At 32.7% G+C, this 14,028-nt stretch overlaps 1 protein-coding gene across 1 annotated transcript in view; it reads right to left on the minus strand.

The window, feature by feature from the left end:
* The window catches only part of LRRK2 (leucine rich repeat kinase 2), a 111,847-nt gene that overhangs the window by 28,334 nt on the left and 69,485 nt on the right, over positions 1–14,028 (minus strand). The window contains exons 32-39 of the mRNA XM_025051310.1: positions 12,484–12,685; positions 11,369–11,457; positions 6,516–6,703; positions 5,460–5,614; positions 4,281–4,427; positions 3,950–4,141; positions 3,136–3,282; positions 2,190–2,290 (exon numbers count right to left, since the gene is read on the minus strand). Coding sequence (XP_024907078.1) covers positions 2,190–2,290; positions 3,136–3,282; positions 3,950–4,141; positions 4,281–4,427; positions 5,460–5,614; positions 6,516–6,703; positions 11,369–11,457; positions 12,484–12,685 — 1,221 coding nt within the window. The remainder of the gene's footprint in view (positions 1–2,189; positions 2,291–3,135; positions 3,283–3,949; positions 4,142–4,280; positions 4,428–5,459; positions 5,615–6,515; positions 6,704–11,368; positions 11,458–12,483; positions 12,686–14,028) is intronic.

Here is a 14,028-nt window from a genome sequence, read left to right on the forward strand (position 1 = left end):
TACTTGTAAATTAAAATCCCATATACCTACACAGCTTTCATGGCCTGACCTGATCTGGCCCCAGCCCACCTTTCAGACCTCACCTTGTTTCTCTCTCCTCTTCATTTACCACCACTCCGCCACACTGGTGTTCATTCAATCCCTGGCACATGCCCAGCTCCTTCTTTCCAGCCATAGGGTCTCTGCCTTTGCTGATCCTGCTGCCTAGAAAACTCTTCACCCTTCACAGAGCTAAAGGCTTCTTGCCATTTGGATCTTGGCTCATATATTATCACTTCTTCAGAGTGACCTGCCTTAGACCACCCTTACTAAAGCAATCCTCAGTTGTAATCTCTCCATAATCTCTGACTTCTGAGAGACATTTTAGCTTGAACAGAGAGGTCTCCATTCTGAAACAATCCTTTTTCTAGACCACATCATATGAAACTTTACAATCGCTTTTATGATATTGTTGTTTTTTAATTCCATATGCATTTTTATTCTGCATATTTCACTTTACTCTGAAGATATAATTTATATGAAATTCATAGCTAAGGCAAAATTAAATTGATTTGTGCAGAAGCTCTGTTTCTTAACATCCAGCTTCAAAGATCAACTGCATTTATCAGGAAACCAAAGTGTCGAGAAATCTGCCAGCTAACGAAGAAAGGCTGAATACCCTGAGAGGAGATTTTCCAAAAACAAAAGCTTCAGACTGCAATCATATATTCTTAGTAGATAAAAATACTTTTTCTTCTATGTCTGATTAGCTCAGTTGGTTAAAACTGATGAGAACAAATCAAGTTAGTTTACTTTCAGACACAAGAAAGAAGCCAAATTTTCTATCCTAGAAAAGCAGCTCACTGAGAGAAAGTGAGCAGGGGAGTGTAATAGGTTGGCTACAATTCATGACCACCGGTAGAATGACCCTCTAAATGTAGCATCAAACACTGAAGTTTTTAATTTTCTTTTCCTTTTTTTTTTTTTTTTTTGAAGAAAAAGCATATTATGCACACTCTACTGTTTCTAGTTTTTCAAACATTTCCTTGGTTCAACCAGCTGTTGATGCACTAATCAGACCTGTATATAATTTTAGTGCTCTGATTTCCAACAGGGTTCCTTGAGCACATTACCTAAAAATTGAAACATATATTGAAGACTAATAACCTAGGCTGAAAAAATCAAGTTATATAACAAATTGCCTACAGATTTGAAAGAGATTGCGCCCAAATTTGATTCACAGACTTGCCTCTATATACAAAATGTTTATGAACTTATTCCTAGAGCTATAGTATAACTTTTGATACTAATAATAAAAACTACTACAGGATATTCTGCACAGACATAAAATTATTTTATTATTCAGAGTAACTAAGATATTGTAACTATGTATTTTTTAAGTTTACATAAGTTATTTAGATTCTGATTCAGGTACAAAGTATTTTTTTAATAAGTCAAGAGAAAAAGAAAGAACAAACATAAAAACAATTGAGTTCTGGTATAAGATGCCAGAATTCACATTGGATTTTACCTCTCCTCTTACCCTTTCTCTCTCCCTCATTTCTACTGTCAGGAAAGACTTAGAAAAATAAATAAATAAATCCCTACCTGTATTCAAAACAAGAGCGAGTACTGGAGTGACTACTCTCAGTTATGCATTCAACATACAATCATCTTTATTTCTTTCTAAAAGTACTTTAATTTTTGCTGAGGTATCCAACTCTCACCTATGCAGCCCATGAATTTTAGGGGGAATTGACCCCAAACATAGTGATTGGTTTAGTAACACAGTCCTCAGCCAATCAGTACACAGCATTGCCCTGAATGTAAGTGCTTGTTGAGAAAAGAACATGTGACTTAACTGAGGCCAAAAAAAAAAAGTTTTTAATGGGTTATTGTGTATGGGTTTTGGCTCCTTTGAAATACAAGACCTCAAAAGAGGTATTCTCTTTTTTTCTGTACTTAAAGTATATAACTGTGAAGCCTAGAACAAGAATTCTCAGAAAACTGTCTTTTTCTTTGTTTGCAACAAGAGAATCAAAACTTTTTTACTCCATGGAAGGGGGACAAAGTGGGATTTCATAATTAAACTCTAGTAAACTTTTTTGGAGAATGTCATCATTTTGCATTTTCACAAACATATGAAATACAAGATTTCTAGAAGATTAACAATGCATGATTTAATGTAATAATGTAATTGGATTTCTTACTTGTCTTAAGAGTCTAAGTGATGTATGTTTATTAAAAATCTTCACAGCCACTTCTTCTCCTTCATAGGCTGCTCGATAAACTGAACCAAAACTGCCATCACCTTTTGAAAAAAAAGTACAAAGCACATAAGTTAATCTGTCCAAGCAGAAAAATTATGTCTGTTGTAATTACGTGTTGTATACTTGAAGATAAATCTGACGCACTTCTTTCATTGAATCGTCTCCTTTAATGCTTCCTCTTCCTTCTTCCACTCCATGAATTAAGATGCACCTAAAGATTTTGTCCCTAGTCTTCCTATATCTTTCAACTACACACTCCCATTCAAGTACTTCATTCACTCCTTAACTGCGTCTATCTCTATATGTAGAGAATTTTCACATTTTCATTTATATCCACAGCTACCTCCTGAACTCTATTCTATATTTATAATTTTGTGTTGGAGATTTCTACTAGCATGCTCTTCCAAATTTCAACCACATTCCATCAAAAGCCACATTCATCATCTTTTCTCCAAAACTCTTTTTGTGGTCATTCCGGAGTCAGAAATTAAAAAAAAAAAATAACTTAGCTCTTTGCTCCATGCCTAGCCCCACAGCTGTCAGTTCACTTTGTCTTTTTGAGAGTGAAAAATGGCTGCATCGCTCAACTGAAAATATCTTTATCTGCCTCCCCTTCCTCTGGTAACTAAAGCAAATGCAAGGACACATCTTATAAATATGTGTATTCCCACTGTCATCTCAAATCTAGTTTACAAGAATGAGTGTAAAGCAAATTCCAGATCTGTAACATATTACTTTAAAATACATCATTCCAAAGGGGAAAAAATGTTATGACAAATATATGAGGGCATGAAAAATCATGATAATATGATTATATTTGAATATTTTATAGATTATAAGGAAAAACTGCATCCTAATTTTCATTTTAAACCAACAAAAATAGTACCTAAGAGAAACTCTGGAGCTTGTTCAAATTCCAATTCGTCACTATTCAACATAATATTTCTAGGCAGGTCAGCCAAAATCAAGTCAGGAGCAATCTGAGATATTGGAATGGTGAGCCTTGGTTGATGTGGATTTACTAGGAGGTCTCCTGAGAAGTACATGAAACATTAAAAAAAAAAAAAAAACCTTTAAAGGACGTGTATAAATTTGCACTTTTGACTTTCAAAAATAATCATATATCACATATTTTCTATGAGTTCTAATCAGTCTTTTAGATTGTCTTATCAATCCTATTTTTCTCTAGAAAATCTGAGAAAGTTTTAAAGGTTAAATTAATATCTATGTATTGGAATTTTAAAAACTCATTCTTAGGTTCACTCTTTAGAAAAAAGAATTCAGAACTGCCTTAGACTACCCAACATCTGACTAAGAAATTATCTATTCTCTATTTTTACCACATTTATGGAGCACTTATTATATGGTTCACATGTTCCTAAGTTATTTCCATGTGTCATCTCCTTTAATACTTGAAACAATTCTATGAAATAGGTTCGGTTAGTCTTCCCATTTCACAGATGAAGTTACGTTGATCAATGTGCCAGTATTCATACCCTCAAACCAACACTCTTTTGAATCTAGAACACGAGATCTTACTGGTAACAAACATAATTCATTTTTCTGAACTGTCACTGTAACTGAATGTAGTATCCTCTAAATTATCTCTTATGGATAAACATATTTTCTACATTTCTTACAAAATTCCACAAATACTGAAAGATCACTTAAAATCATTTGTAAGCTGTATCAACACATACCTTCTTCTGCTTTCTTTATCAAGTCATCAAGTAAGATTTTTTGATGTTCTTCACCATCATTGAAACTATATAATGCCCATTTCTTCAACAGAGTTTCTCCTTCACCACAAATATCAATCTCTAATAACCCAGGAAACCATTCTTCCATGAGAGAATCAATGTGGTCCACAACTTGACCCAAAAGAATACAGCCTATATAATCCAAAGAAGAGCTCATCAACACTCTACCTGACCTTTATTCTGTTGCAAAGCTAAAAAAGAGGAACTATAAAGTTAAAAAGTTTAGATTTCTTTAGTGGTACATTTCAAAATTTTACATTAATTTCCTTACCTTTTCTACAAGAAGGAACTGTAATTTTTAAGAAACTCTCTGGGTGATTTTCTAAGACTTCAGATCCCACCAGACAGTAAGCTTCAGGAGACCAATTCAAGTAGATGCCTTGTCGCCAATACATTCTGTTTGGGCGAAGTGCTCGTTCTGAAAGAAGTTTAAATGGACCTAAGTGTATCCATTAATTATTAACTACTCCATAAAATAAAGGGGGAAAAAATCTTTATACACAGCCCAAGTGAAAGTAATAGAGGTACATTTGTTTTGAAAGAAAGTATTGGAATAATTATTGATAGTCCTCATCCTTAGCTATTAAATGATACTAAATATTTTATCCTTAATTTTGCAATAAAATAAACAAAATCCTCAGTAGATAAGTTTAAGAAAGATTTCAGGTTCATGGTGTCAAATAGTTTAATATGTTTAATAGAAGACAAAAGAGAATCATCAATAAGTTCTCACAATTTTTAAAAAGAAGTTGATGGTCATACTAAAACCAAAACTTCTTGAACATTTTAATGCAATGTAATTACTTATATATGATTAATTGCAAGTAAGATAAGGCTTATTTCAGAACCCAGTGACACCTTCATAAAGCTAATTTTTAAGCAAAAAAATGTTTCTAATATTTTCCCTTTGGAGCCCTAAGACCGTTCTTTCTTACAAAAGGAAGAGCTAGAGTTAGGAATACCCATTTTTATAAACGCCTCAGGGATTGTGCAGCTGAATAGAGTTATTACAGTCTCTATGCTGAATGGTCTGAATGATCAGGATATTACACTTGTTGAGTAAAATTCCCTGACTTTGCAGTGATGACTTCTAGTTTTTCTTTGTTCATGTATGTGTTTAAACTGATGACTCCTAGTAATCCATCTTTTAAAATTGTTGCTTCTAGTCTGTTTTAGCTTAGAAAACAAGATATTCATACTTACTGTAAATGAGTCTAAAATATGAACAAATAGGCTTTGAGTGAAGACCTGAGGAATTTTCTTCTTGACAAATTCCATAAACTTATATGAGTACATGTGTCTTTATATATATGGCCAATCTGAGGTTTATGAACTTATTTTCTGATTTTCAGCTGGCTTATAAATAAGTAAACTCTGAGAAAATGACATATTAATTTTAATATGCTTTCCCCTAACTTTTCTAAATATTAACTCTTCAGTATATACATACCTCTGCCTGAAAGCATGTAAGGTGAAATTTCAAGTAATCGATTGATTAATCTCGACCAAAATCCCATTGGAAAATAAGGCATTTCATATAATCGAATGATAATCTCGGAGTTCTCGCAGTGGGGAAGCTCTATCACAGGCCTGTGGTCAGACAAACTAAAGGGAAAAAAGGGCACCATCATGATATAGCTTCATAAAACACCTAACCATGTTGACCAATGTGCTTTACTCCTTAACATTGATGAATTGATGATAAATATTCTAAGCAATTGCATTTTTCATAATGTTCTTCTGCTGCATGCTCTTCTTATTTTAAAAATTAAATGGTTATTTAATCAATTCGAATGCATGCTCAGATATAGTAGATGCATGAAATTTTTTTCAGCAATTCTATTTATATTAATAAATAAATAAACACAATTAGTTCTGCATAGACAAGTATCAAGGGATTACATGAAACTTGAAAAAAATTGCCTGTCCTAGAAAAAAGTATACATCTATTTTTAGAATTGACTACATTCCATTAATCAATGCAATTTGCACTTTTCAATGTCAGATTACTTTACAACATTCCTCCGGGTGATTATAAAGCAATAAGAAAAATTTATACAATACAGGGCTAGAACTTAGGCCTCCATTATATTTCCCCTCTTCTCTGAAAATTCACTGCCATAAATTATTTTAACACCCTTGTTAAAAACTCAACATCTCCCCAGAACTTGCTTAATATAATAATTCTCTCAGTATCGTGTAAGGAGACACACATACACACACATACATGCACATATACAAATCTTCACTATTTACTTTTCTTAAATAATTTAAGCAACGGTAAACCAAATAGTAATTATATACATAAAATGTTTTACTATATCTTTAAAATGTCAAAAAATGTCTAATTTTTATTAAAAGTAAATGTATACTTTAGAAGAAAGTTTACATGAGAAGCAAAAAATTACTTAGTACATTTATCATAGATCAGTTATTTTGACAGTTAAAACAATATAATAGATAGTGAGTTTCCACAGGATAATTAAACTTTTAGGTTTCGGTTTACCTGCTTGGAACCAGCAAATATTCTTCTCCTATTGGCAAGGCAATTTGGAATTTTTCTAGGAGTTTAAAGTATTGGTGCATGTAGTTCTTTGGAAATTTCTTTTTCTTTGAAAGAAATTTTTCCACATCTCTACGTGAGATAATTCCTTTAGGATATTTTGGACAGCCTTCCACTTTCACTGTCAAAATCTGAAAGATTTAAACATAAATAACCACTGGAATTTATTTTCTGAAAAGTTTTGAATTTAAAGCATTCGTGTCACCTTGCTCAGTGAAAATAATCAGAACACGTTTAACATTGTGAGGTATAACATAGGACCTAAATTTCTAGCTATCAGCCGTGTAGCCTAGAAGGCCAGTGGGGCATCCACTTTCCTCAAAACAAACAAACAAACAAACAACAACAACAATTTATTAAATTAAAGGAGTGAATTCAGATAAAAAACTATGGAGATCTTCTGAAAACAATGATTCCAACTCAAATTCAACAGATAAATCTAATACCCCATGTTCTATTACAGTTTCATTAATAATATTTCTAGGGAAATTATCTTCTAGACTGTGTTATCGCTTCAGGCTTGCAATAAAAGTGTTACTTTATATTTATATAATAGTAGGCTTCCATCAATGGGGAGAAAGGCAGTGTAGTATATAGTTTAGTGATTCTCAAACAAAGTAACTACTGAATTTTGTTGACTCTACTCAAAATCGAGATCAGTAGGTCTGGAATGAGGCTTGAGAATCTTTTTTTTTTTTTTAAACAAGAAACCCAGATGATTCTAATGTGGAGATCATACTTTGAGCTTTGATCATCATCATAGCAGTTAAAAATATAAGTCAGAAGACTCCAGGTTCAAATCAGGCTCTACTACTAGCTGTGTGAACTAGTAGTAGAAAGGTACTTAATTTCTTTAAGCCAGTTTCCTTCTCTGTAAAATGAGATAATAGAAGTGACTGTCCCTTAGACTGCTATGAAAATGGAATGATATAATACACATAAGCATGCCAAGTACATATGACAATTTTTAGCATACAGTAAGTCTTCATATGTTAGCCATTACTATCTACATATTCTTATTCATTTTACATAGCCAAATTAATTTTTAAAAGTGATTTGTGGTTAATTTCTTTAATACATCTATAATGTTGAAGGGATATTTAATTAGGAGCAAACATTATTTACTTTATGTAATTGGCTGAAATGTTGAATTGTAAAGTCCTTTAGGCCCAAGGACTTGACTTAGTATATATTTTGTAGATATAATGTTTATTGAATTAATAAATGAATGATTGAACATAATGATATCTAATGAAAATCTATTATGAGTTTTTAAATAATAAAAACTGTATTTTGTGACTTCTCCTACATTTTGCACTTTATAGAAGTCCCAGATCATTCTTACAGTTTAGGCGATAAATAGAATTGTTTGCTGTTCTAGCGTTTTTAAGTTACTAAGACCTTGTCTGACAACTCACTCTCTATCCCTAACTACACTTTATATTTTTTTGTAGCACCCTGTAACCCTGACATAAGTGTTTATTGGTTATTTCCTTCCATTTGAATGTCTATGAGTACAGGGAACTTGTTTTGCCTACTGTGATAGCCCCAGCACTAGAATAATAGCCAGAACTTAGTAGGTGTTGAACAAATAAGGTTGAATAATGAATTTTGAGAAAATTAAATTTGTAGCATTTATCCTATGGTTAGGTTTATACCTACTGCGGTCAAACCACTTGGTCTAAAATCCTAATAACTTTACCTCTTCCTAAATGTGTAACTTTGGATAAATTATGTAATCTCCCTGTCACTCAATTTCTACATCTTCGATAGGGTTACTATAGTATCATTTAAAGGAGTTGCTCTGAAGATTAAATGAGATAATCTTTGAAGAGCACATAGTAACTCCTCATATACGAGCCATTATTATATACTTATTCTAATTTATTTTATTTAGACAAATTGATTTTAAGAGGGTTGTGCTTGATTTTATTTTATTTTTTAGTATATCTACATGTGCTACCGTTCTTTGTGGTAGATTGTTTCCAAAGATGGATATATCAGTTCTTTTCCTCCCTACACATGGGTGATGCTCATTTCATCAAGAAATGGGGTCCATTTTCCTGCCCCTTGAATCTGAACTGGCTTTGTGATTGCTCTGGTTACTAGAATGTGGCAGAACTGACGTAGTACCAGTTTGGGGCCTATACTTTAGGAGGAGTAGTCATATAAGAGGTACATGGAGGAACACCGATACATCAAAATGTAAGTGGAGCCCTATTGGACTTTCCAGCCCAGTTTGACAAAGGAAGCCAAGTAAATGACCCTAGCCAAGGCCTCGTGGAGCAGAATCCAATCAACCCACAGAATAAGAAATAATAAACTGTTGATGTTTTAAGCTTCCAAGTTTTGGGGTACCTTATTAAATAGCAATAGAAAACTGAAATATTATCTTAATTCTATCACCTTTAAAAGACCTGCTAATATTCTTTCAGTCTAGCTTATACTTTTATATGAAGAAAGAATGTTTTCCAAATTCCTCACACATGTTATTATCAAAATTAAGTTGCCATGCGAGCTTTCTAATACTTCACCTGATTAATTCAATAAGTCCCTTTCATATCTTTTATCATACGGTTAAATGAGTTTTGCAAACTTCTCTGTGCTTAGATGAAACCTTCTTTAATAAGTTTAGTGACCTAACAGCTCAGGGCACATAGAGGGAAGGTGGGCTTATTAGAGCTTCTGCCCCATGAAATTATTCCTGCCCTTGTTTTGATGATTCATGGAGGTGAATATCCCTATTTATTTTTGCAGATGGGTGTCAGATGTCATTCTTGTTTTCACTTGATTATTTATAGCTTTCATTCTCTTTAAACCCCAGTGAAAATGGCATTACATTTCACTATATCAGCATAAATTAAAATGATGTTATTTATTTTTAAGTTAATAAAAAATTTAAATTATCATTTTACTGACCCTTTAGATCTATCTTTCAAAATAACTGAGCTGTTAAAAGTCTTGACTTAGTTTTCGCTTAAATTAACATGTTTATAGTATAACTATGCTTATGAGAAGAATGTTCATGGAGTTTCAACTTAATTAATCCATAGAGTCTTCAGAGATTTTACCGTGGTCATGGCAGAAATTTGTTTTTGCTAAAAGATTGTGTTTCTGATACAAACCACTTCCTTAATCCACTGAATAAAATACTCCCACTCAAATATTATCCATGTGTGTGCAACTTTAAATGTTCCCAGTTCACAAGGAAAGACCACTTTTTAGTGCAACATTAGCCTTTTCTTGACTATATACGGTTTAGTTATTTTCTGAGAGTTATAGTGTTCTACTTAGGATGACAAAATCTTCAGAGTATATTTAAAACTTTCTTTGCTGTACAGAATTCATCTATATCTCACATACTTTTTGTTTAGCTGCATACTGGCACACTTTCCAAAACTACATGAATACATCTTTATAGTTTTGAAGACTTTTTTTTCATTTCCAAAATATTAAGCCTTAATTAACAAATAAGTCAAATATGAAATTAGCTAACATTTACTTCTCATTCACACTGAACTAGAGAGGGAATGTAGAAGATAACATTGTTATAATCCTTATTTTACAAGTGAAAAAAACAAAAGACTTATTAAAACATTAAGAAATTTCACAAAGTATTGTAAGAGATCTGAATATAGGTCATGCATGGTGACTCTAGAAGTTGTGCTCTCAAGCACCCCACTTCACTGGTTTCATATTCTCTATGGCATATGTGCAGAAGGATGAAAATCTACTTTATAAAACCTACCAAAATAGTAATAGCTACCATGTTACTATTAATTGCCAATTAAATTGTCTCAATATGCTCTCAACTTCTGTGGTATAGGATTTAGCCCCAAATAAGTTCCCTCTTCAAAATATCTTCCCTCTTTTCTTAGCTGGAATTTAGAAACTTTTAGGGATTCAGGGGGCCACATGCAAAACTATAAATTATACTCATAATCCAAAATAATTGCCAATGAGTACACATGCTAGAGACATCCTCCCTGAGTTCACCTCAGCTCATAATTAAACTCAACTGGGCTGATTTTGCATCCCCAGCAATATTTGATAATGTCTGAACACATTATGGCTTTTCATAACTGGGAAGGTGCTACTAATATCTACAGGGCCAAAGATGCTGTCCTATGATGACAACAAAGTATTATCTGACCCCAAGAGTCAATAATGCTGACACTGAGAAACTCTGAGCTAGTGAGTGTGTTCTCCCTGAGTGGTTTTCTGTAGTAAACTTATAGAGATGGATTATTATAACTAATTAATTTAAACTCTTTGGTAATTGATTATTATCAGAAAAAAAATAATTTTCCATATGAAATATAAATGGAGAAAAGGTAGCTATTACTACTGCCATCCAAAGTTTTCAAAAACTATAAGCATGTAGAGATCAGACCATCCTTCTCAAGAGTCAAAACAAGTCCTCTCCTTGTTGTCTAGATGGCGGTTTCACAGGCTTACCAACACAATTTTCTCATATGCATTTACCCTAGGGACTTCCACAAAGCTTTCATTCAATAACCAAACCAAAGATATCATCAAGATCTAAAAAAGCACCGTGAAACAGAATGAGACAAACACCTGTCTTTAAAGACATTACAGTGAACTCTAAGATATCTTCCCTTTTCCATGAAACTTTCCTTTAAGTAGTCTTCTATATGAAGTGTTTTACATTTTCCTATATTTACAGTAGTTTCTGTCATAACTGAACACAAACTCTATAATGCTCAATGCTCTGGGTGCCATTTGTTCTTCTCTTCAACCATTACCACTATGCCACAAAAATATAAGACACCAACCTGTGCCATGACTTTACACAGCCACTTGGGTTCCACAAAATATAAGTTACTTAACTGAAGTGCTGGGTCTTGAAAATGAAGAAGGACCCCTGTAGTAAAAATAAAACAGTTAAACATGGAATCTAGAATACAAAAATATCAAGAGGCTTTATAGAGAGAGAACCTAATCTAACCTCCTCATTTCACAGATGAGAAAACTTCAGTATAGTAAGTGGCAGAGCTGGGACTATAACCCAGGCATCCTAGTCTCAAGCTATAAAATCCTAAAAGTATTTTCAAACTATATAAAATGATCATATATAACCATATTTGAGACAATGACATGCATTGGAGAGCATGTATTTACAAATAAATAGAAATTCATTATTTTCATTTTGGCTTTCTATATATACACTGCAAAGACATCCTATTTTCAAATACAGGTAAGAAACACAGAATATCCTAGGAAGCTATGGGTTTAAAAATGATGAGAAGAAGGAACATATATTCCACATGAAAATTATTTTTCATACAACAGAATCTAGGGATTGAAGCAGCTTTCCAGTCACCCTAGTACCGCAAATAAAATCACACATTTCTACCCAGGTTATGCTATCAAGTACAAAATTAGCACTGAAGTCAGTTTGTGAGTCATCTGTGAGATCATGCTGCCAATGTGTAATACAACAAAGTCAGATCTGTCACTCAGTAGCTGCATCCTCTTAGGCAACCCTTGATTCTCAAAGTACCCTGTTAGACTGTTCCATTAATAATTCTCCTTTACAAGCAACTTCCACACACACTAAAGTCATTGGATACTATGCTTTGTGCTCAGGGTTCCACAGCTCCTGAGTAGTAAGGTCAAGTTCTAGAACCTACACTTTTTAACTTTTGATCAGAGACTTCCCAACACTGCCCCTAGATGATTTCTATTTTTTTCTTATGATATGAAATATGATTTAACACCAATACATGTGATGATCATCCAAAAAGAAAAAAAAAATCAGTGGTCTATTAAAGAATGCTATAGATATTTAGTTAGATATTGAATGTAAATTCTAACAGGGTTCATATCCATTTTTATAGACTACTACAGCCAAGCTTTGAAAAGACTTGAAACAAACAAACATACAAACCTGATTCATTTAGAAAGTGAACTGCATGAGGAAGCTCATTTTCATCTAATTGCAGTTGATTTTCTTTCACGAGTTGTAATAATCGTTTCCGGTCAATTACAGGAAATTCAGTTGGCACATTTTTACGCTCTGATAAAATGATTTTCTCAAGTTCTACATAGCAGTCTGGAATCAGCTGCCCAACAACAGGCTGATCTCGGATCTATGTAATTACAAATGACAAGCTGTAAAAATCCATTTTATTCATATATTTGTCAGGTGGTTGATGAATTCAGTGGTAATAGTTTTTACAGAAAGGGGTATATTAATATAAAAATCATTTAAATTGTGAGAAATAAATAAGATATTAAAATAAAAATATGAACACCAAAGGAAAATTGGAAATAACTATTAAATAAAATAGTATGGAAATATTTATCTAGCTATCTAGAAAATCCATGGCAAAACCCAGGATAGATCACTAACCATAAATAAAAGATTTTTTATTTTATAAGATATTAAAATTAAATGCAATAAATATTCTAGCATAAGAAATCGGTATTAGAAAGCTTTTGGATTTTGTTTATTAGATAAAAATACCCACATCCTGGGGTAAAAATATTAAATTTGTGCTTATTTGCAAAATGTTATATTAGTGGAATGTACATATCAACAGTGAAACCTGGATATAGACATAAAATCTCCTCAACCAAGCTATCTTTTTTATGAAACTGTGAACTTTGGAAAATAAAGTTCACTTTGTTACACTTTGAATTTAATCACTGCTTACTAATTTAAAAATATAAAATAAAAAACTTTATATGGTCTTAAGATGATAGTTTCCATAAAAAAAGTATTTTCTAAACCTTTTTTTTTTTTACTGAAAATCTAATTTTAAATAGAAATATAACTCTAACTATAGCTAAAATACCTTCAAGAACCACCAGGTGGCAAACTCTCCTCATTTCTCAGCCCTTAATATATTCTTGTATATTCTTTTTACCTGACAACAATGATTAGAATTTCTACCTAAATTCTTAAACCCATCACAAATAGAATTTGGATTTACAAACAAAATTTACCTTGCTCTTTTTTTACTTGTAGCTAAAACCTCACGGAGCTTCTTTTACAGCAGCTATAACCATTACTTTACATATTTATCTGCAGTCTATTTTCATGTTTCCTTTGCCCCAGAAATTAAATATAATTCCACTAACCTCCACTTTCATAATTGCTCTCTGCATCATTTGTAAAGTAAGGCGAAACAGCAGTTCAGATTGAAGTTTATGTTCTAACCCAATGAGGAAAACCGACATAAAAATAAACAAGGGTACTCATGGAAAGCAAACCATGTCAAAAAGGGATGAATTGTATAGGGCTGGGTTATAGGGCCAGCAAAGGTGTTCCTTCTGCTAATGGGTTGGACAAGATTGAAAGGGGTATTTTGGCACTGAAGTCTGTTTTGTCCTACTACTTTTTTTAATTTGAATGTCAGGTCACCAACAGCCAAAAAAAAAGAAAAGAAAAGAAAAGCATTTACTCTAGAGTCTGTACAGACACATATTA

Source organism: Pteropus alecto, unplaced genomic scaffold, assembly GCF_000325575.1.
Source record: "Pteropus alecto unplaced genomic scaffold, ASM32557v1 scaffold778, whole genome shotgun sequence".
NCBI lineage: Eukaryota > Metazoa > Chordata > Mammalia > Chiroptera > Pteropodidae > Pteropus > Pteropus alecto.